Here is a 24765-nt window from a genome sequence, read left to right as displayed (position 1 = left end):
GTTTCTTGTCCACTCATTTCTTATTTGCTCATTTGTATTGGTTTGGACCTCTTGTTTCTTTGGGGTGAGAAACTCTCAGTGAGGAAAACCCCTCTACCAATTCAGAACAGAAACTTCCTTGCAACTCATAAATTTAGTTTCTTGGGGATAGTGAGAACTTAATTGACTTGCCTAGTGTTACTCTGCCCCCCCCCTCAAAAAAATGAAATGGGGTTAACTTGGTATCACCTATACTTGAAGAAACCATTCCAGTGCCTAGTCATTACTGCTTTCCTCTCTAAGGGCTCACAAACCATCTATTAATAAGGTCTTCTAGGAATTTGCCAGTAGACTTGATCCTATTCTCACCATATGTGCCTTGCTCCAGTCCTACAGCATTTCTCTATAGGTTTTTGTAGATTACCACCAGTAGATCAGCAATCATATCCTTCAGGACTTTTTGTGTCTTAAGGCAATTTCTTGGGTCTTTTGAAGTGTATTCATAGAAGACAGAAAGATGCTTTCTAACCATATCCTAACTTATTTTATTTTTCCTCTCCCTGCTAACTAATTTTAATACTTCTCAGCCTAAGAACCATTGCCCTTGGAAGAGGGGGAAAAGGAAATAAAATGGGAATTAAGTAGTTCATCCCTCTCTCCACCATCTGTTAACACAGACCTATCTATCCTCAGGAAAAAGCCCCATGCTTTCTTTGATCCATTTCTTTTTTCTAATGTAATTTTAAAATACTATCCTTAGCTCTCACTGACAGCACCAGTTAATTCTGAGCTTCAGCAAACTCTGCAAACTGTTTTGACCTCTTCTTGGATATTATCTCTGGTTTACTGCTCCTTTCCATCAATTCTTCCTCCATTTTACCTGCTGCTCCCGATGGGACCAATCTTGACAGGACTTTGTGGATAGTTTTTTTTTCTACCTCCCATTTAAGTTTAATACCGTTTTCATTAAATTCCAAACATTGCAAATAGATATCCTTTTTCTGGTCACTGTAAAGTGTATTTCATTCATGGACTTTACCATCTTTTAAGTTGTGGTCTAAAAAGCCATCTTATCCAGCTGCTCATTTCTTAAATCTTCCTCTCATTATTGGATGTTGTTTTTCAGTTATTTCAGTCATGTCTAACTTTTCATGACCCTATTTGGGATTTTTCTGGCAAAGATACTGGAGTGGTTTGCCATTTCCTTCTCATTACTGTATGACCTACAGTCAATTGGTAGTAGTTTTGAAAGTGCCACCTGTGCCCCTAAAGTCTACAGTTTTTGCCTAAGACTTAAAATCCTAAGCAATACTTGTTGGATTCTTTTTTAGTTGTATTACATAATTACTAATCCAAGTATTGGAAGCACCATCTGTTGTAAAATACTTGATCAAGTATTCTACAGCATTATCAAAGAGGGAATTATCCATCCTCTATGTTAATATTGCCAATAAGAGAGAATACACTGTTCTGAGCCAACCCATCCAACTTGGAAAGCTCTGATTATTAGAAAGGTTTTCACTGCAATAAACCAAAATCGCTGCAATTTCTACCTAATGCTTCTACTTTTACCTTCTGCAGCAGATATCCCCTCTTTTTTTTTCTTCTCCAAAGTAAATATCTCTCGTTCTTCAACTAATCCTTATATTATTCTTCAGTCTTCTATCCTAGTCACAAGTATCTTCTGGATGCATGCCACTTTCCTGAAATGCAGTGTCCACACCTGTACAAAATACTCCAGGCAAAGTATAGTGCAACAATTAGCCTGCCACATTTTGGACATCCTTTCACATTGTTTTTACTCATATACTTTTTCCCAATTGAATTAGTAGACCTGGCAGTTGACAATTTTTTTAGGCTCTCTGTCACATCCTTGATAAATAGTGAAGTAGAGGGCAGCTAGGTGGCACAGTGGATAAAGCACTTGCCCTGGATTTAGGAAGACCTGAGTTCAAATTTGGCACCAGACACTTGACACTTACTAGCTGTGTGACCTTGGGCAAGTCACTTAACCCTCATTGCCCTGCCCCTCCCCCCAAAAGAAAAGAAAGATAAATAGTGAAGTAAAACAAAATACAAATCTTTTTGTTGTCTTTAGCATTAATGGCCAACCTCAGCTCCTTCTCAGCCTTAACTTTTCTGGTCCTGTTTTTTATAGGAAATGAAGCAATTAAATGGAGACATCAAGATGGAAACAGTCACTGTGTTCCTATTGCTACATAACTTGATAGTTACTTGTATCCAAGTTGTTTTCCCTTCAGTACACTGTGAGCTTTTTAAGGGCAAGGACCTTGCCATTTTATTCCTTGTATCCCCATTGCCTCACACAGGACCTTGTACATAGCAACTATCTTTGTGGTGCAATGAAAAAGATTGGGGGGCCTCAGTTTGAATCCTCTTTCTACCACTTCCTACCAGTGTGACCTTGGACAAATCACTTTAACACTCTAGGTCTCAGCTGTCTAATTTGTAAAATGAGGAGTAATGGACTAAATGACCTTTAAGGCCTCTTCTGCATCTGAATATTTAATCCTATAACATCTCCGATTACTTAGGAAAACACACACGTGTAACATAGGAGGTGTTAGGAAGAGTGCTAATTTTTCAAGAGTACTAGTTTTTCAAGTGAATAGTGACTTTAGAGTACATTATGGTTCATGGGGAGACTGACAGCTGAGAAAGAGGTACCGCTATTTATTCAGGTAATTTATTCAGAAAAATCAGAATGTTTGAGTCTAGAAACATACCATGGTTATCGTAATTTCTGGCCTTATTTTATATGTATGCATATATGTGTTGTATGTATGTATAAAATCACGCTACCTTATATTATATGTATATGTATACATATATACGTTGTATGCATGTATGTATGTATAAAATCACCCTGCCCATGATGCCAATTTAAAAACTTATAAAACATTTTGAAAGGAATCCTAGTAGAAACACAAAGAAAAATTCCTTACCAATATTCATTTGGCAGTCAGAATTAGGGTTCTAGCTCCATTTTTTTTTTTTTGGTGAGGCAATTGGGGTTAAGTGACTTGCCCAGGATCACACAGCTAGTATGTGTCAAGTGTCTGAGGTGGAATTTGAACTCAGGTCCTCCTGACTCCAGGGCTGGTGCTTTATCCATTGCGCCACCTAGCTGCCCCTAGCTCCATTTTTCTAAGCAGCAGAGTAGTTGTAAGTAGCTCCTAATGACGATAGATTTGTTGTCTAAATTTGCCTGGCCTATATATCTGGGAGACAAACTGAGAAATGCCAACACTAAAGCTATTATAATTTCTTTTTATGAATTGAGAAAACATATAACTGTAGAAAAGAAAGAAAAGCTTTTAAGGTTTAAACAATGTGTTAAAGGGACATTTGTCACTTTATCAGAAAAATAGCTAAGTAGAAACCCTAAATGGGATTTCCAAAATGGGATTCACAGTTAATCATGCTTTAAGTTAGTTATTTGAAGTGGCACAGTAGTTAGAGAGCTGTACTTAGAATCAGAAAGACTGAGTTCAAATCTACATTGTGTGACCTTGGATAAGCCCCCTTGAGTTCTCTCACCCTCAGTTTCCTCATCTGTAAAATGTGTACCATAATAGCATCTACTGTAGAGGGTTATTGTGAGGCTCAAATGAGATAACATGTTAAGTCCTTTGCAAACCTTAAAGTGCTACATAATTGTGAGCTATTTTTTTAAAAGCTATTATTATTTTATATTCACACTTTCCCATAAATGTCTATAAGTTAAAATTTTCAGACTTTTTTTTTGCTTCATGGCAATAAACTATCTACATTTATCATTTAAAAAATTGGATAAAAGGGAAATGAAAATCTAGAAGTATGGTAGTCACTTGATTAATAATATTCTGAATATAGTGCTTCCTTTACACAGGCCTGTATCTTCACAGATTTTTTTTGGAATTGAAAGTTTTTGTTCATCTCCTGAGGCAAGGAAATACTACTGCATGGTTGGTTGAGCCTCAAGAGTTTATGAAGACTAAAATTAGTTCTATAAACCACAATTTATAACAGAATAAAGACATTCTCTTAGAAATGGGCATCAGTGATAGGGTAGGAAACAGCAATAGTTCAGTATGTGATTGGATTCAATTAATTGGAATACTCTACTTCTTTGACTGTCCCCTCTAGTCTTGCCTTCACTCCCCTGTGTCCTGGAAAGAGAAAAACTACATCTCTGGCTGCAGTTAAAACTGACACTTCAGCTCTTGCATCATGGGCTTTGTTAGGTCTCCTTTAGGTTCACTTTCTGCCTCTTGCTCATGCCCCTGGGATGCCAGAGGGAAAAGCCCTGGGAGCAGTACTACTCTCTCCTTTCAGTGTTTCCTTTTTCCTCCTTTCCCACATTCTTTCCCAGCCCAGACACAGTCCCAAAAGAATGTCATATTTCCTTGCCACGAGGAAATTAGTCAAAACTACAAATCCCAGCCGTCTATGCAGGTCTGGGTAATTTCCCCCCACTTTCCCAAGAGGTTGAATTACATGGACAAGGTTATAGGACCCTCATGAATAGACAGATGCATCAGAAGGTATACTTTCTTGCTCAACTTCCCACACAGCAGAAGTAGAGACCAGCATACTAGACAGGTTTTAAGGTGAAAACCAACAAACAGATTTGAAGGGTGTGGGCGCTGAGGGGGGATGATGTCTTGAGATGCTAAGATTTGTGGAATAAGATTGGGTGAATGATGGGAATGTACTGATGGAGCCCTGCAGGTTCAGGCATAGATACACAGTGAGTAAGCACTTAGTGAAATTGCTTCTATTATCTAGACTAGAAGTGATCACAAAAGAGATACATGTATTTAGAGTGACAAAGCTTACCTGTAAGTGACTGTCAAGCTAAAATAAAAGCCACCATTTATCTTGAGTAGGAGGACAGAGGCTTTTGTTTAGGAGTGCCCTGTGAAAGTCAAAGTTAGGTCCTGACCGAGTGTGGGTTGGAACCTGGAGCACTAAACACAATACCATCACAGAGTTCTGGAAAATGTACTTGATTTAATTCAATTCTACAAGTATTTGTTCTATGACCTAAGCAATGTGGATACAAAGTGCCTCACCTCATGGAGATTATATTTTACTGGGGAGGTGTGAAGTGAAGACAGGGTAGTATGGCATATACACAGAGTAAAAACAAAGAAATTTCATGTAGGGAGGTGCCTTGGAGAGCACTAATAAGTGGGGGAACTGAGAAAGGTCTCAGAAAATAAAGTAGCATCTGAACTAATTTTTTTTTTCAAATCACTTTCATTTTATTTTCAGGTCTGTATTTCTTTCCCCTCCCGCCCCCCCATTTTCACTGAGAAAGCAAGGGGAAAAATCCATTTCAAACATGTATAATTAAGCAAAACAAACTCCCTCATTAGCCATATCAAAAAAATAAAACAAACAAAAACAATAAGCCTCAAATGACAGGCTGAGTCCAACACCTCTCTATCTGGAACAGGGTAGCATGCATCATGATGAGTTCTCTAGAATTGCAGTTGGTCATTGTTGATGAAATTAAACTGCTCTAAAGGAAGCTAGGGATTTTCTGATGAAGAGGTGGGGAAGGAGAGCCTTCCAAGTATAGGGAAAAGCCTGTGCAAAGGCAAAGAGGAAGAAGATAGAGTGTCATGCACAGGGAATAAGAAATGACTACTTTCTCTATAAGGGGCTACACTATTTGACTTGTCTAGAAAGACAGGTAGGAGGTAAGAGACTGGTGCGAATCTAGAAGTGATTGTGGTCATAATTCCAGGCAGAAGAATTTCTATTTTATCCTAGAGACAAAAAAGAACCAGTGAAACTTCTTAAGCCAGGGGGAGTAACATGTTCACTCCTATCCTTTAGGAATATCAGTTTAGCACCTATATAGAGGATGGTTTGGGAAAGGGGTGAGTCTGGAAATAGGGGATTCAATAAGGAAGCTGTTGCAGTAATCTAGGTAAGAAGGAAAGAGGGGGGCAGCTAGGTGGCGCAGTGGATAAAGCACCAGCCCTGGATTCAGGAGGACCTGAGTTCAAATCCGACCTCAGACACTTGATGCTAGCTGTGTGACCCTGGGCAAGTCACTTAACCCTCATTGCCCTGCAAAAACAAAAACAAAAGAGAAGGAGGAAAGAGGGACTGAACTTGGGTTATGGCTGTGTGAGTGGAAAGAGGTGAAAAGAACAAGAATTTATTAAGTACCTACTATGTTCTAGGCACTGTGCAAAATGCTTTATAAATAATTAGCTAATTTGATCATCACAACAACCCTGAGAGGCAGGTGTTATTTTCCCCATTTCACACCCAAGACAACTGAGACAGACAGAAGACTTGCCCAAGGTCACACAGTTAGCATGTATTTAAAGTGTTTCTGACCCTAGTCCCAGTACTTTATTCAAAGTGCTACATAGCTGCCACTTAAGAGTACAGACATAGGAGATATTGTAGAGTAAGAATCCACAGGACTCTTCAACTGATTGTATAAGAGGATGAGGAAGAGTGAAGAGTTGAGGATGACACCTAGGTTACCAAACTGGGTAACTGGAAGAAGGGTAGTACCTTCAACATTAAGGGGAATTTAGAAAAAGTCATGTGTGGAAGAGAGGATAATGAGACCATCTCAGAAGCTGCCCAGAGATCCAAAAGAATGAGACTGGAAAATGCCCATTAGTGGTTTTGAGGACAAAGCATGGAATATGAATGTAATGGAATTCACTTGGGCCATAAAAATTATGAAGGAGGCAGTTGCACAGAAACCTGAGAAGACGGGTATGAATTTATATAGATTGAAATGAACAGAACTAATAGAACAATTTATACAATGGCAACAGTATAAAGGCAAACAACTTTGAAAGACTTATTAAGAACTCTGATCAATGCAATGAACAATCGTGATTCCAGAGGACATGATAATAAAGAAAGTTGAAGAACTAAATGTACATTTTCCTACATAACTAGTGTTTTGCTTGACTATGCATATTTGTTTAAAAGGCTTGGTTTTACTTTATTTTACTAGGGATGAAGAGTTGGTATTGATAAATAAAATAAATGCTTGTAAATTGAAAAAAAAATTAACAAAAAAATAGAAAGGGCCATTGGCTTTAGCAGTGAGGAGATTATGGATACCATGGATAGAGAGCAATTTCAACTGAGTTTTGGGATTGGAAACCAAATTGCAAAGATTGGATAAGCGAGTGGGAGGTAAGGAAATGTAGATGAGTAGTGTGAAGAGCTGTTTCTAGGAGTTTGACAGTGGAAAAAGGAGTATGAGGTGATTGCTTGAGTGAATGCAAGGTCAAGTGATGGAATTTTTTAAGTATAAGGGAGATCTGGAAATATTTGTAAGCAAATAGGGAAGGAAAAACTAAATTAAAATGGAAGCTTATAGAACAGAGAAATCAAAGAGGCAGAGAAGACAGGAGAGGATGTGATGTGATGAGAGATTAATTTAACAAGGAGAAGGGCCACTTCATCCTCTAAAACTGAGGCAAAGGATGAGTGTGGGGGAAATATGTTAAATGTCCTTGGGGTGTGTAGAGATAGGGAGAAAAGAAAACTCTTGTCAGATGGCTTATATGTTCTCAGTAAAGTATGAGATGAGATATTTTGCTGAGAAGGAGGAAGAGGGGAGATGCCATAGGTGGGTTCAGGAGAGAAGAGAAATTTCAAAATGGATGCCTGTGAGCAGTGTGCTAGGGAGAAAAGGAAGGAGGTAAGAAGACTTCAGTGCAGTAGGGAAGGTTGCATTAGATTACATTTATTTCCAGTGGATTGAACTATCATGATTTTGTAATTTGTGCCAGCAGAGTCTAGTAGCACACTAGTGGGATCAGAGAAGGCAGATAGTTGGGCTTTAGAAAGGAGTGAACATAAAATTCAAGGTCAAGGTAACAAGAGATTCAAGCATGAAGTATGCTATAGAACTTAACTGTCAAGATGTCCAAGGGCATCCTACTAGAGAACAGAGGGCTGGCCTTAGAGTCAGGAAGAAGTGGGCTCAAATACAGCCTCTGATACATATTATCCTGAGCATGTTATTCAGCCTCTTTGAATGACTGAGTTAGCTAGTCTTAAGCAACTCTCTAGGACTTATCAATTAAGTCATTATTAGGTTTATTCTGCTTTGGCAGAAGGGATTCTCCAATATTCTCTACTTGTGAAAATGGTCATAGAATTGTTTCTGCCACAGAAACTATAGATAGTTAGTCTCTCTTTTCTCTTCTTCTTCTTCCTCCTCCTCCTTCTCTTCTTCTTCTTCTTCTTCCAGAAATTGGGGTTAAGTGACTCTCCCAGGGTCACATAGCTAGCAAGTGTCAAGTGTCTGAAACCGGATTTGAACTATGGTTCTCATGACTCCAGCGCTCTATCCACTGTCCCACCTAGCTGCCCCCTGTTGGTTAGTCTCTCTTAAAGATGAAAAAGAAATAGAATCTTAAGAGACTGCCAATTTAACTGACATTCTGGATGGACTAGTAACTGACGTGGCAGAAGTACATATAAAGTAAAGTACAAATAAAAAAGAAGCTCCCTCCTGAGAAATGTTCTAACTCTTATGAAGAAATATTATAAAGAGAATATATGAAAAACATGGCTTGGTATCCTGTCAAAACTTAATGGTTGGACTGTATTTCCAGAACTAATAAGTCAGCATATGTAGTAATGATTAATGGTGATGTGGGCTATAATCTCAGTTCAAACAGTATAATTATATGTATCTATTGTGGGGGTTGTCCTATTGTTAATAATTCACATATCCAATAACCTTACAGATTTGCACCCAAAAGATAGGATTGATATATTAATATATAATTATGTATTATATTATATATTAATATATATATTCACATATATACATGTGTATTTATTGTTGGTTTGTTTCTGTTTTTCATTCTCAAAAAGGACCATGACATCAGGGTGATGGTATGACTTGTGCTGAATTAGATTTAAGTCCAATAAGGATTTATTGTTTTATATATAAATAAAGAGAAAGAAACAGGTGAACAAGATTATCGGAAAAGAAGTTTTTTCCATTTTAATAAAAAGTATGTTATGAATTATGATGGGTTCAGAACTAATGTGAAATATTAAAATTTTAGTAATTAATAAGCAATTATCAAAACATACTTTGTGATTTTGTTAGAACTAAATATGAGAATGAATTTGAAAAATGGACCAGTAACAGAGAGAGAGATTATGGAGGTGATCATCTTCTTTAGGTATATGTGAGGGTATTGATTCTAAACTCCCATTATACATGTATATCTGAATCTAGAAATTTTGTTCATCCTTATATAGAAAGCATTTAAAACTTTTGGTTTTCAATAAACATTTATTTTCTTTCTCTCCTACCTTATCGCCCATTGGAAAGGAAGGAAAGAAGAAAGGGAGAAAAAGAGAGAGAGGGGGACCAAAATCTTCTAACAAATATTGTAGTCAAGGAAAACAAATTCCTGCATTTGCCACATCTGAAAAAAAAAAGTATCTACATGTACGTCACATTCTGCATCTTAAGGGCATCGCTTCTCTATTAGGAGGTGTGTAGTATGTTCTTTGGAATGGTTTCTCATTGCACTGATCAGCATTCTTAAGTCTTTCACAGTTATTTTTACAATGTTGGCAGTGTATAAATTGTTCTCCTAGTTCTGTAGGATATATATCAAATGAGCGGTCCAATCATTTCTGTTACATGTAGAAAGTATTAAGATATAGCAAGAGAATTCTATGGACCATTTGGATATATTTGGCAAAGTGAGTTTTTCCCCCTGTACTGTGTATTTGGTAACAGTTGGGAGTAATTTAGAAAAATTGTTCAAGCTGAAAAGTTGGCATTATTTTTTCTTGAGAGCAAAATGAAACTGCTTATTATAATTGGGAAAGTTATTTTTATTTTCTCATAATGGAATATGCATCAAGCCATAAATGCAGTAGTAATAAAAGGAATGATTAGAAAAAAGAATTATAATAAATAATATAGATCGTAAATAAATGAGTTTACCATATACTTAGGGTCTTGAAATTAATGTTTGACTAGAGGTTTTGCGAAATGTTTTCATGAAGGCAAAGAAGACTGATATACTCAGAAATTTTGTAAAAACTGATTTATTTTTCTATGAATACATTGATGACCCTTACATAAGATGTACAGCGATAAATACTAAATATTTAAAAGTTATATTTTTAAAATCCCTTAAATATCTTCTGCAACTTGTACAAGTAAATACCCACTCACACACATGTAATTTCACTAGTAATTCTATGGTAATTTTTATTTTTATGGGACCAAGTCAAATATAACAAAATACTTTTTATAAGTACCAGAAAAATTATAAATAGCTACATAATGGTCAGGGTTGTTCTTTTTTACTTTCCCTACATGGCTTCATAGTATTAGAGTTGCTTTATTATTCCTTCCTTCCTATGAAACCTATTTTTAGTCACTGTACTTTCGCCCTCTGACAATCTGACCATCAAAAGTCAATCTTGACCTTCCTTTTGAACCTTATTTCTTACTTACATTTCCTATTTTACATAAATACAACTTGACCTATTTTTCCTCTACTGGTCTTTAACTTTATTCCTTTTTCTCTCCCAGTTGCTATGCCTTCCCTTCCTATTTAATGTATACCTAGGTCTACATATATAGTGAGACCTTAAATTCTGTCTTTTTCTTTCATCTGTTAAAAAAAGGGGGCGTGGGAATCTGGGACAGGTTGGGGCAGAAGTAAATGCAATTTGAAATGGTGATTATACCTATGATGAATTGTTTTTGTTTGTTTTTTACTCCAGTCGTATATGTGTTATACTAGTAGTCCAAATCATAGCAAGCCTTATTGTGTACACAATGGTAAAACATATTCCTTAACATTGATTAAAGATATGTATTACATTGAATTCACTTAACCATGTTTGAGGAGAAATGAAACAAGAATTGAATTCCCATTCTTTCATGGGTTTAGTTTTTATGTAAGATGGTCAATATCACATTCTTTTTGTAATTTTTTAAAACTTCAAATAAATTACAAGAATTTTAAAAGTGACAGCTACAAACTTTCATAACTGAAGTACAGAATGTTAAACTAAACCCCAAATGTATGATAAAGCAAATTGACTGATACCTTTGGAAGACTGAAGAGTAAACCCTTACTATAAAGCAATAAGCAAATGACCCAAGTTCGACATCAAGCATGGTTTGCTTGATGGTAATTATGATGATGATGAAAGAAATGCATTGCCTTCATCCCAAAGGGGTTGTAGCTCCTGATGAAGTGATCATAATAAGCAAATACTTAAGGAATCAATGGTTTCTTTAGCATAGGTAATCTCCTAGTATTAGTACTGGAATTCACTCAACTTGAAATTCAACCTTCTTGGTAGTAAACTACTAGGATGTTGCCTAAGGCACAAAAAGTTTAAATATTGTATCCAGAATCATACAGTGAATAGTTAACAGGATGTGATCCCAGGTCTTTTTTTACCCTAAACACAGCATTCTACCATGCTTCCTTGAGAGTAATTGTAATAAGTGAAGGAATACCTGCAATATGCACTAGAATAACAACTGTAATTTTAGGGCTTGCACTTTGTTTTGATGCCTCAAATAATCTTCAATTTAACAATTTATTGTCTAGTCTTATAATGTGTTCTTAATATTTCTCAAAATGTCCTGCACAACAATTAGAAGATCCATTCTGGTTGAAGGTCATGGCAATGTATGATTAGTAATTTCAGGAGCCCAACTAGGGTATGTATGGAGGTCAAACATCGGTACCACCCATGTGAAGACACCAAGCATCACTACAGCAACACCTATGATATTAACGCCCAAACCAGCTTTAACCTTAAAAAAATAAAATACAAAAGTTAATCTCTTGAAAAGCAAACCAACAAGATGATTTGAGTACCATTTTATGATTTACTATGTTAATTTTGAACACAGCTTTGAGGAGCAATACTAGTGTTCTGGAAATAAGAGAAGTTTTTCCTCCAGTGATATGGGATATTCTAATCTGTTCTAAAGAAATCATCATGGAGTTGGAAGTGACCTGAAAATGATATCTGGGTCTACAGCTAAGTCATTTCTGAACCTTTCTTTGTAACTCATTCTAATTTTAACAACTATTTGAATTAGGAAATTATTTTCCTTTTATAACCATATTTGTAATTGGTGTTTTGTGGCTTTTTGTCATATTTAATGGGATATAATTTAAAGGAATAGTTTATCCATAATATAATGGGGTTCTATATTATTTGATGAATGTTATTTGGAGAAAGAAGGAACTTCAATGTTCCTTTCTCCAGGCTTACTGATAAAAGTTTCATTTGTCTTTTTAAATCGTGATTACATTTTCTAATCTTCATATCATGTTTAAAACTTCTCTTAAACTGTTTATTTGGTAACCCAAAACAAACATAGTAGGGATATGATTATTACTTATTATTATTCAAACTCGCCTTGTAGTTATTACTTGCATCCCTCCCAAATGCCCTCACATATAATTTTCATTAAAAAATATATATATGGGTAGTGCAAATCAGGAGTCAGAAAATTACTATGGAAGCCTTGTTTTTTAACATTTTCTCAGTTGAGAATTTTTTTAATCATTAAATAAAATTTTAAAATACAAAAAACCCCCCACCATTCTTAGCTCCTGAGCCATTCAAACACAGGGCTGGCCTGATTTGATCCATGGGTAATAAATAGTCTGTTAACTTCTGGTATAGATAGCGATAAAATGATTCTTTTACATTCATGATATATTAATACTCCTGCATCAATTTATGAGATATATATTTCCTATATTGCACACATAAAAATATGTACATATTTTCTTCATTCATTGCCATTAGTCTAGGTGTCTGGATCACTGTAGCAACTCTTAGAATGTGAGATTCAAAAGGATGAGAGAAATATACTTTATTTACTATATCTGAAATCATGCAGAATACATCCTTAAAGAATATAGATTAACAGTATTTTTTAAAAGTTCTCCATTTTTTTAAACTTAATATCATTCCAGGTTCTATCGGCACATATCTTTAGTACCTAATTTATAAATTCTATTCCAATTTCTATGAAATCATTGAACATGTCAAACAGCTTTAACTTTAGATCTGAAAATTCAACAAAATAAGTTCCTCTCCGGCCATCACCTTTTTAAAACAAAACTAAACAATCTTGTTGTTTTATCAACTAAAAATGAAACAGGAATCACATTTCTCTTCCCTCTCTCCCACCCCAAAAACACCTCCCATGTAAGTTAAGAACTTATTCTTTCTAATCACTTACCATGTCAATGATTTTCAGATGGCCATAGGAAAAGACAATGGCATTGGGTGGATTCGCTATTGGTAAGAGGAATGCAAATGAAGTACACAGAGTGCATGGTAACAAAATATAGAGGGGGTTCACATGAATAGCTTCAGCCTATTGGATAAGAAAAATGAAGGGATATAAAGGACATATGACACAAAATAATGAAGCAAAACCTAAAATTAACAAATTCACTGAAATAAACTTTCCCACAAGCAGGTTAAATATCTATTTATAAAATAATACATGTATATTTTAGAGTTATAATTTTTAAAAAGATTTAATCTGTAGAAAGTGTTTCTTCCTTTCTCAGGAAGAGTTTGGTCAGTGCAAAATAATTTTCCATCACATTTTGGTTAGTGTTTTCTTCCTTTCTAGATCAGAGTTGTTTTCCAACTTTTTCAGAAAATGGGCAACTTGGGCATAGGACACTATTGATCTTCTTTTTCACTACAAAAATTAAAAGATCACACAGTTGCACCCCCTTGATGAGACAATATAGTAATATCTATGGATCTTTACTCTCATAACAAAGTTGTCATTGTTCAATTGTTTTAGTTGTGTCTGACTCTTTGTGACTTCATTTGGGGTTTTCTTGGCAAAGATACTGGAGTGGTTTACCATTTCCTTCTCAGGTTAAATTTTACGAATGAAGAAACTGAGGCAAAAAGGGTTAAGTGAATTGCCTAGGATCACACAGCAAGTGTCTGAAGTCAGATTGCAATTGAGAAAGATGAGTCTTCCTGATTCCAGGTCCATCACTCTATCCATTGTGCCACTTAGCTGCCTCACCATAACAAAGAGATTATTTCAATTCAGAAACCAAAGTTGAGGTTACTTTCTAATGTATAAATAGCATGTGTCCCAAAAATTTGTGGTGTAGTTCATTGTATACACCCCTCCCCTCAATAAAAACCTATTTAATTCATGATGTACCTGAAGTATCTAACACTAATATTTCAATCGTAACCAGACTAATTAGCATTAATAATTTTTTCCCTATGGCAAATACAATCAAATTTTAAATAGGATCACAAAGACTGGAAGTCACAGCCTTACTTGGCTCCAGTTTCCTCATTTGTATAATGTGGAGCTTGAACTAAATATTCTATAACATTCCTTAGACCTCTGAATCTGGTGAATATTTTTTAATCTTGCCTGTCACAGATGCAGCATGGGAATGGGATGAAAGAGGTGCATAAAGATGTTCAGGTACCAATTCAATTAAGTAAATCTTTAGTTAATGCTTACTATATGTAGGGTGCCAGTAACTTATTGATTATACTTCCATATCTGTGTAAAGGAATGCATATTTTAAAATGAGTTATTCCCCAACTGTTTTTTAATTGAGGCACAAATGATAGTGGTTCCTCCCCCCATCCAATACTGGTGAGGGCTCCAGTTCATGACTTCCCTCATTTGTAAGGACAAGTTGTTTGTAAGTCAAGTGTTCATAAGCCAGTGACTAAATTCTCTCCTCCAATTTTGAGAAGAAAATCAATGAAGGTATTTTACCCACATAATATCCCCCCAGTTTGACATAGCAATATGGCAGCTACTGAATGCTGGTTGGCAATTTTAAGAATACCACCCAATTTTCACAACTAGAGGAAAAGGAATCTCCATGTAAAGTACTCTCTTCACTGTAGCTTACTTGTCCCACTAGGGAACATGTTTCAGATAAAAAAGTGAGTGTACTTTGACTCTGCTAGACAAAGGATTAAATGAAAGTAAATTCCTAGCCTTTTACCAGTGTTGGGAAAGGAATGAAGGGAAAATGGGCATCTCACATCTCTTCAAGATATTCACCTTTCTTTCTTATGACTATCTTTACCTTGTTTCTTTTTATCTTCATTTCCTCCCTAGTATCTCCTCCAGACCATTAGAAAACCTCACTGTTTTCCCTGGACCAGAGGTGCTAAAACTCTACACACAAAATATATGCTTTTTTCAATCATTTGTCAATCACTGTATATTCTTCAGGGAAGAAGGGAAAGAGAGAGAAACATGGATTAAGGTGCCTTTGAATGAATGAGAGATGTTAATGTTAGATCTAAATTCCAATTAACCCAGTCACTGATTGCTACATAATGTTTAAACGCTGATAAAAGCTTGTGTGAAACCTGGAAGATTAAGAAATATTTCTTATTGTAGTGATGAAACTAAAAACCAAGTAATCCCATAATCTACCCTCCCCTTTCTTATGGTAGGCATGAAAGAAAAGATATACAAATAGAAAAAAACAGAGCATTATATATAAAATATATTGTGTTAATACATTAAATCACACATGCGTAATTAATGTATATAACAATAAATTTACACATATAATTGAATAAATATATAATATATTCTATAGAGTATTACTACTACAAAAGACTAGTTGGCAGATCATTCGTAGTATCTACGAGCACCACAATGGCCCCATACTATGAATGAATTGAACATTGAAGGAACAAAAGAAAAAAAGACTTATAAAGGACTTACCATGTACCAACCCCTGTAGTAAGCAGTGAGAACAGATTGAAAAAATGAAGACATACCAGCCTTCAAAGAACTTACACTCTAATATGGTGAGACAAAGCATATATGAGATTAGTAACTAGGGAAGGATATTTTGGTTTGGAAACTTATAGAGACAGTGAATGGAGGAGTACATTGGCATCCATTTTCCAGTAGCAATGGTTATTTAATTCTAGTATTTTTTTTTTCTTTCACAAGATCAGTCAAAGTAAACCAAATACTCACCAGTGGTGCTAGTATAGGGAGGAGAAGCGTGATGGTAGCTGGATTGCTGGCTACCTCTGTTAAAGAAGTGACCAGCAAAGAAGATATAAGAATGATTGACCAAACTGGCAATGAGCCCAGAGGTGTTAGTTGTTGGCCAATCCATGTAGATAATCCTGAACGCTGGAAAACAAATAAAATCATATTGTTAATATTTAGTCCTTATCTTCATAATTTTTCTTTACATCCTTAGGAACATTAATTGATTGGAGAACTTACTGTGTATAAAGATAAGACCATTTTTCCTATCTTGTAATAATCTCCCCAAACACCTAGATCTGTGGAATAACCATAATTCTCAGTCGTTTCACCCTTTTGGAAAAGGACTCGTTGACTCTTATTCTAACTCTGCCAGTAGGTCTGATTTTTTTGTCTGTTTGTTGTAATGATTGGAATGATGCCACTTGCTGGAGACTTACTGTAGGAAAGCTCTGCCATGAGGAGAAGGCGCATGAGGGTAAGACATACGGCTTTTCTTTGGCATCACAAAGTGACATTTGCTTGTGGGAAGAAGAGGGGGTGAGGCTGGTGCTCTTACGTGAGGACTCTGGTGGAGAGTGGAGCTAAAGATGCGGTCTCCCTTTGATAGATAGATGAATCTAGGCCTTTCTCTCTCTCTTCACCAAATTCTTATTCTCCTTAATAAATGCTTAAAAGTCTAACTCTTGCTAAAGCTTATAATTTATTGGCGGCCACTCATTAAATATTTTAGACAGACTAGCTAGAATATTAACCCCTTATAGATGGCTGACCATGAAGAGGAAAGCTGAACCTCAATCTTCTGATCTTCTGGTTGGGTAAGAAATTTCCCCTACACTGTCCCTTCAAACTCTGAAGTACTGCTAAGTACTGCTGTTTTCTATTTAAATTTTCAAATGGGTTTTTTCAACTCCTTAAGTACCCTATTTCTGATTTTAGTATGTTTAACCAGACAAATGAGGGATAAGATCATGTTAATGCTTTGTTTTTGTGGATTTTCTATTTTTATTTTTATTTTTGTTAGAAGAGTGAGCAAGGTGCTCACATAAGGGAATACAAATATCTCCCCCTATCCCAACCATGCCTTTTCAGAGAAACCTCTGACTCCTACAGCTTTTCCAAATTCTAACACTAATTGTTGCTCTAATTTTGTGTGCTTAAAGGCAACAACCCAGCCTCTAAAAGCCTTTAATCCCCAAGAAGCAAGGGAAGAGGAAACCAGGCCTGAGTTCCAAACCAAGCCTGATTCAAATTGCCCTAGTTCCTTCCTTCCTCTCAGGACCCCACCTCCTCCCCTTCCTCTGTTGCCACCTCCTACTGCTCCCTTAGCCAAGCCCCTTAATCCTCCTGCCAGGGAAGTCCAGAGATCTAAGCATGCGCAGCTTTCTCTACCTGCATTTGTAGCTTCTCCTCAGTTACCTGAGCAGGCAGGCTCAGCCCTTCCCCAGCCTGGCTGTGATTCTGACTTGACCTGCTGTGGTTCTCCAAAACCAACCTTGGAAAACCTTTTAAATACCAGATATGCTCGTTTTGTTCATAATTTTGTTAACCTGCTTTTGTCTTTAATTAGTAACCTTATAAAGCATTTATATTATGAAAAGACCAATAGAGAAAATAGAAGGGTTAAAGAAGACAAACTTAAGCTGAATAAAAATGACAATCATATTTCAAGAAGACATTTTGCTGAAATGGAGAAGTAAGCAGCAAGGTATTGATATGGGTATTGGGGATTTTAGATATCAGAATCAAAAGTGTTGTAAATTCACTCAAAGAAATAATGTCAGTTCAGAGGTTACATAGGATTTCTATACTATACCATCTACATTTTGAAATTAAGTGTATGGGTTTATTTTCATAGAGATTTTCATGCTTTTAAGATTGTTTTATACTTAGCTTTAAAAAACGGGGAGAATATTTGTAAAAGCTTTTTATAGTCATATGATCAAGTTTATATTTTGTAATACTCTTATTAATCTTAAGTGCATATTCATTTAGATTCCCCTAGTGTGAATTTCATTGTCTTTCATTCTTCCATGTGTATTTTGTTATGTTTGTTTATCTCTATTTTAAAACAATGGAAGACAGTTTTGATTTCATAGTACAATGTTAATTCTGGGAGTATTGTGCTCCCATATTCTGAGTTGTTTGTTTTTGTTATTTTTTTTCTCTCAACTGATTAGATTTGATCCAACTCTATAAATTGGTTGCCATGGCAAGTATAAATTGATTCTAGAAGTATTATTTTTGATAAGCATATTTTTTAAAAAAGAGGGGAACATTTGTAAGTTTTTTTTTCAAAAAAAGTTTTCTTTAAGATTGTGTTGTGTTTTAACTTGTATTTAAATATGTTCTGATTTTTCACAAAAGTAATTGTATACTTAGTTAAAAAAAGGTTTTATTTGAAATTATTGCACAATTGTGTATTATATTCTGAGTCAAGGTACATTCACATTTTTTGTGATCATTATTACCCTCAATTTTTAAATCCATATGAGACTTGGATTATGGGAACTTATCATTTAAGACATTAATTGCCTTCATTCTGAGTTATCAGAACGGCCAAGATGTCATCCAGTCACAAGAGGAATACATGCAAGAGCAGACATTGAACTATCACATGAGGGGAGCCATGCATAAAGTCAAAGTATGGCCGAGGGAACAGCTTTCGGCAAACATTGAAGTTGGTTTCTCTTGGTTTAATTTTTCCCCACAATATTGTACAGATGGCTGGAAATTTTCATCCCACCCATCTCATTCTTTACCTAGCTTCTATGCCCTTTCCTTTATGCCTGATGCCATGGACATCTCAATTCCATGCATCTGATTAAGTCTGACTCGGTTTCCTCCAATATGTTTGGTGACATGGATGTCTTTTAACCCTGGCATACTGCATGAGCAGTATATATTGCTTAAGTGTGGGAATGCTCATATCTCATCATTTCTCTGTTCTTTTACGGTAACCCCCATAATTATCTCAGGTGTCATGATAAATACAGTGTTGGATTTGGCCTTGACATCTGTTACCAATTATATTAGATTTTTTAACTTCTCATTATGGCATAAGGATAATTAGGCAGATGATTGAAAAAGTGATGAAACAAAGATAAATTTTTTTAAAAAAATTACTATCACAGCAATTGTCTTCTCAATTTATCCTCCACAAGGGGGGACTATTGTAATACTAAGTTTTAGAGAATGTTTCAATTTTTGTTTTATTATATGTTTTATGTGTAACAACTAAGATTCTGAATTCCCTTAGAGATGTTTTTAAGAACTTTCATTGTTTGATTTGATTATTGACAAAGCTATTTTAAAGTTGTGTTAAGCTCAATTTTGTAGGAAAGATTCCTGGCTTATTACCAGCATCCACACATCAACCCCTAAAAAGACTTCCATTCCACAACTATACCCAGAAGAAATCCCAAGAATTATCTGAGAAAAGACTTTCAAAGACTTTGAATGAACAGCTTTGTTTTGTTGATTTTTATTCCCTTCTGTTGTTATGTACATCATTTGTAATATGTATTCTCTGCAGAGGCCCTCCCTCTGCAGGCCAGTGTCAAAGCCCTGGTTCGTGAGGGACCACCCCTCTGGACAAAATTTCCTCTTTCTCCTTTTTCTATATTGTTATTAACATATTGTTTGTTAACATAGGGTATTATATTCTGTTATTTTTGACTGTTTCATCCAGGAAACACCCCGTGTTTCTTGAAGAAACAAAGGGGGAACTGTAACAATTGGAATGATGCCACCTGCTGGAGACTTATGTAGGAAAGCTCCGCCATGAGGAGAAGGTGCCTGAGGGCAAGATATGTGGCTTTTCTTTGGCATCAGGAAGTGATGTTTGCTTGTGCGAGGAAGAGGGGGTGAGGCTGGTGCGCTCATACTCTTTTGGAGAGCAAAGCTAAAGATGCGCTCTCCCTTTGATAGATAGATGAATCTAGGCCTTTCTTTCTCTCTTTACCAAATTCTTATTCTCCTTAATAAATGCTTAAAAATCTAACTCTTGCTAAAGCTTATAATTTATTGGCGACCACTCAGATATTTTAGACAGACTAGCTAGAATTTTAGCCCCTTATATTGTAAAAGAAGTCAGTTTGTGGAAGAAGTTTAATGGGAAGATATTCTGGAAGATACCTCAAACTATGGGAGATTAGGTTAAAAGAAAGCAAAAGGGTAATAAAAGTTCAGAAGCCATATATTGGTAATGGATGTTGAGGAGTGCCCATAGAGGCTGCTCTGGTCCAATACCAGGGCTGTGGAAGTGGAGACATAATTATAATTTGAGAGGCCTTCTCTTAGAATCTATAATCATATCAGTTGCTTTTGGGAAGGTTACAGGGGCAAATTTCTTTCCAGCCCTTGGAGTTCCTAACTTCTATCTGGATATTGGCAAAAGGGCTATCCTAGAAACCTGAGGATGTTGGTTTTGTCTTGGAGTTCTTATGCCAAACTAGGATTTCTAAGAATGGCCAAAAGGGTAGGTAAAGCTCAAGAACCCATCCAGCTCTGTAGAGTTCCTCTAGACTGAATGTTCTAGGTCAAACAATCACTCATATGACAAGGCTCTGGTTAAACAAGGCTCATCTCCACACAGTTTTAGAAGTGAGTGAAGTTCACTACATCAAATTTAGGATGATATCTATAGCTGGAAAGAACACTAGAGGCCATCTAGTTAAACCCACTTGTTTCAGAAATGAGGAAAGTGAGGCCCAGACAAGTTCATTGACACACCCATAGAAGAACTTTTAGGAGTTTCAAAATGCAAATAGGAGGACGCCATGAATTGGTACCCAGAAGCAAATTGCTCCTCAGCATAGACTACAAAGCAAAATTTCTAATACCTGTATGAGTGAAAACTTTTCTTCCTAAATGTTCAACATCCAATTCATCTGCAGAGAAGCTAATAAGTAACAGTGGAAAGCATATTGGCCCCTTTTTAATTACCATGAGTATTAAACAATAGAAACAGTCAATATTCTTAAGGGGTTCAATTTATACCCAAGGCATAACAATACTATTTTAAACATGACTGAATAAAATACATTTCACCATTTTGTACACATATATTTATACCACCAGAAGACTTTCTTTGATATCAGTGAAGGCTCCCTACCTTGAAGAAAAACCTGCCTCAAGAGAGGTCCCTTTTTATATCATTTTTTCCCATGAACTGAGTACTTTTTCTATGCCTTCACTATTCTAATATTTCATGGAGTGAGACTTTTAATCTCAACTGCATTATTTCCTTTTTTGATGCTGGAACACTGTAAAATAAATGTCTTATGTTTACAATCTATAAAAATCCTTGAACTCTGATCTCATCTGTGTTGTCTACTAGGTATGTGGCTATTGAAATCTACATGATGAAAATGATGGAATGACCTTGAATGTGGTGAAAAATTGAGTGTCTCTGTGTTTTGTTTTTTTTGGGTAGGCACAATTTGCCCAGAATCTTCTACAGAGTTTATTACCTCGCAGCCGTCAGCCAGGGCAAACCCACCACCCACGAGAACAGCTATGTCCCAGGGCATGAATGACTGGAATTCTTTCCAAGTAATCAGTGGAGAGTAATCAAAAGCAGCTAGAGGAAAAAAAGAATTTGACATTCAAATATTGTTTGAAAAATAACCATATGACATGATACTTAAGGTAACTTTGTTTTCATCACTGGAAGTAGTCATAACAGCTATTGCCCAACAGATGTAAAAGGTTCCTCTTGTATTTATAAAGAATACTCAGGGGAAAAGGTGATTTGTATTTCTAGAATAGGAAAAAGGCTTGGATTTTGAGAAGTTTGCATAGACAATGCTTAGGTAGGAAACTATCTTCTAAAAGGTAAAAATGGCATAACTTAGGGTTAGGGGGATTGAAATCCCTTGAATGTTATTTCTAAAGAAATCCAATATTTCCATGCATAATGAAATTCTGAAACTATAACATAGTTTATGAAATTTAACAATTGAGATTCTATGCAAAATGACCTAGCTTAGGATACCTCCCTTGTCCTAAGAGCTTTGTTGCAGAGATTTAATAGTTAAATAATATCTGTATCTAAGGTCTATATATCTATTTATATACATGCTGTCTTCCCCTTTCAAATATATTCTGCTTAAATACCTATAGTGTTTTTCTCTTTTTATCCCAGAGCTCAGCACAGTGCCTAGTGCCTAGAATTGGCAGAATAAATGCTTGTTGATTGATCGAGGAGTACTACTGCTTTCTGATGAGTAAGGAGGAACTTCAGACCAAATAAGAAGGAATTGGTTTCTGAAACAAATGATATGAGTCTTGGGAAGAAGAAACTACATCATTTTAGAGACCAAAGAGGTTGCTCAAGGAAGAAGGTGATTGCTAAATTTCATATTTTGAATTGCAGCCTAGATTTTAGGAGAGATGATTTCAAAACCATTAGAGAAAGTAATAGATAAGATCTTATAGTCAAAAATTCTATGGGGGAAATCAACTCAAAAGGAAAGACTCTTAAGAGAATGAAATTCTAATGAAACTAGCACAAAGGATTTCAATGAGTAACAAGCAGAGACTAAGGGAAGGGTTGCTTAAAGAATTGATTGTAGATGTTCAGGAACCTCACTGAATAATTTAAATGTTTAAAAGAAATATACAGAAGATGGGAACAAGAGTAGAAAACTAAGGATGGATAAAGTAGTAGCATGATAATGTAAGAACAAAATGATGAATTTTGAAACCCAGAAAAAAAAACAAAACTAAAGCTTGGGCATACTACGGAAAGAAAAAAAAAAGTTTGGGATAGGATCATGACTCAAGATAAATGATACAATAAGAGACAGTGGAGTGAAAACAGAACTACATTATTCAGATGAGTTGAATGTAAGATATGGAAGTTTATGGAGATAAATTTAAAGTCCTGTGTTTTGGTTCAAATATCAACTATGAATGTGAGAAATATGACTAGGAGATATTTCATGTGGAAAAATGGTCAGAAGAAACATCAATATACTAAGTAGAAATGAGAATTGGGCCAAACATTCTGGATATCAATTAAAGATTTAGAAGGAAAAGAAACTAAACTTTTCATATGCTTTAACTAGAATAGTGGCTCTGTGAGTGGATAGAAAAGAAAATAAAGCAATGTCAGGAGACAGAAATGATAAAATTTGGGAATTGTTTGGAAATGTAGGGTGAGATAGAGGAGTTAGATGTGCCACTGAGGTAAGACTGGAAGGGACATGGTAGCTAAGTTTTTTGAACAAGTTTTGGATTTGTTTTGCTTGTTTTCCAGGATGAAGAATTGGAGTGAGGGGTCAGGTGTCAGAAAGGCAGATTTAGCTTAACATTAGGAAAACGTTCATAAAAGTTGGTTCTATTCAAAATGTGGTATGTTCTTAGTTGGAAGGTGGCAAATCCTCATTCACTGGAAGCCTTCTATTGGAAGCTCATTAACTACTTGTTAGAGATGCTATAAAGGGCATTACTGAGCATAGATAAGTCTGAGAGGCTTCTCCCTCTACAAGAAACATGTACCTCACATATCTTATGAAGAATCTCACTCAAAAGTGCAGATAACAGGACACTGATTCCCCAGCATCTTGTGGTAATGGTAATAACCTGGTTGTAGGGATCACTGTGAGCTTAATACAGTTACCTACTTAAGAATTCCCCACGGAAGACCAACTTTTTATTTCCCAAAGAGAAAAGATCCTGGATCAGAAAGAGGAGCAAAAGTGACTTTGTAATATGAGAGATGAGGGCTGGCCAAGATACTTGACGTTGTTTTGGAGGACTCTACCAATACAAATGCAGTCAGGAAGCACATCTTCCTTTCCAGCACTCACTGGGTTTTTACTTCACTGCCCATGAGAAAAGAATCACTGTGGTGGCCTTTGAAAACACAGGAAATGTCTGTAAGACTGAGAAAGGATACAGGGCAGTAACTATTGGTTGCCCCATCAATCTGATGGGAAGCCTAGACCCAAAGAATTAACTCCAGGATAACTTGCCACATGGGTTGAATTAGGACATCTCTTTGGTGAATTAATGTTTAAGAAAGGGATCTAAGAAGTGCTAAGTCAACAACACCATCTCTGCCCTTCCTTGATGATTTTCCATAGATCCATACGAGTAAAATGTATATATCTTTGACCTTGGTAGCCCTGCTTTTCTTTGACTCCTCTAATCAGTCTGTTTCTCCTTCATCCATAATTCTAATAACTACTCTGACCACTGGGCATGAACATGGCTTGCTGACCACCACTAGGATGGCAAACAGCAAAATGCTTTTGGACTATGCTGCTGCTGGAGATGCCTGTAACCTGAGGTTTTCATCTTCTCTGAAGATCCCCATGTTTATACTAGTCCTGTAGGCTTTATCACTCCATACTCAATCACTCACCCAGCAGGTACCTAATGTGCACTTTTTGACAACCCATGGCATACTACTTATTTGTAGGACTAGAATATCAAAATGAATGAATGAATGAATATATTTTTTGTATATATATATATATATGTATGTGTATATATATATATATATATTTGTATATACATGCATGCAATGACCATCTTTAAAAAAAACACTGAAAAGGTACTGAACTCTGAGTAATTGCAATGATCAGTCTGATCTCAGATAAGAGATGATGAAATGTATCTTCCTCTTGAGGAGTAAACTGGGGGAACTACTGTTTTGGAATGTTAAATACTGTGACAGATGAAGCTACTGTAGAAGGTAGTTTGACTTAACT

At 35.9% G+C, this 24765-nt stretch overlaps 1 protein-coding gene across 1 annotated transcript in view; it reads right to left on the bottom strand.

Annotated features, from left to right (window-relative positions):
• Positions 1-10940: 10940 nt before the first annotated feature.
• SLC13A1 (solute carrier family 13 member 1) overlaps positions 10941-24765 on the bottom strand; it is a 109337-nt gene continuing 95512 nt past the window's right edge. The window contains exons 14-17 of the mRNA XM_043967575.1: positions 21517-21626; positions 16025-16186; positions 13253-13390; positions 10941-11803 (exon numbers count right to left, since the gene is read on the bottom strand). Of these exons, the coding sequence (XP_043823510.1) occupies positions 11666-11803; positions 13253-13390; positions 16025-16186; positions 21517-21626 (548 nt within the window). The 3' untranslated portion in view covers positions 10941-11665. The remainder of the gene's footprint in view (positions 11804-13252; positions 13391-16024; positions 16187-21516; positions 21627-24765) is intronic.

The sequence above is a fragment of the Dromiciops gliroides genome, chromosome 5, assembly GCF_019393635.1.
Source record: "Dromiciops gliroides isolate mDroGli1 chromosome 5, mDroGli1.pri, whole genome shotgun sequence".
NCBI classification, from domain to species: Eukaryota; Metazoa; Chordata; class Mammalia; order Microbiotheria; family Microbiotheriidae; genus Dromiciops; species Dromiciops gliroides.
This window is presented reverse-complemented; position numbering and strand designations above follow the sequence as displayed.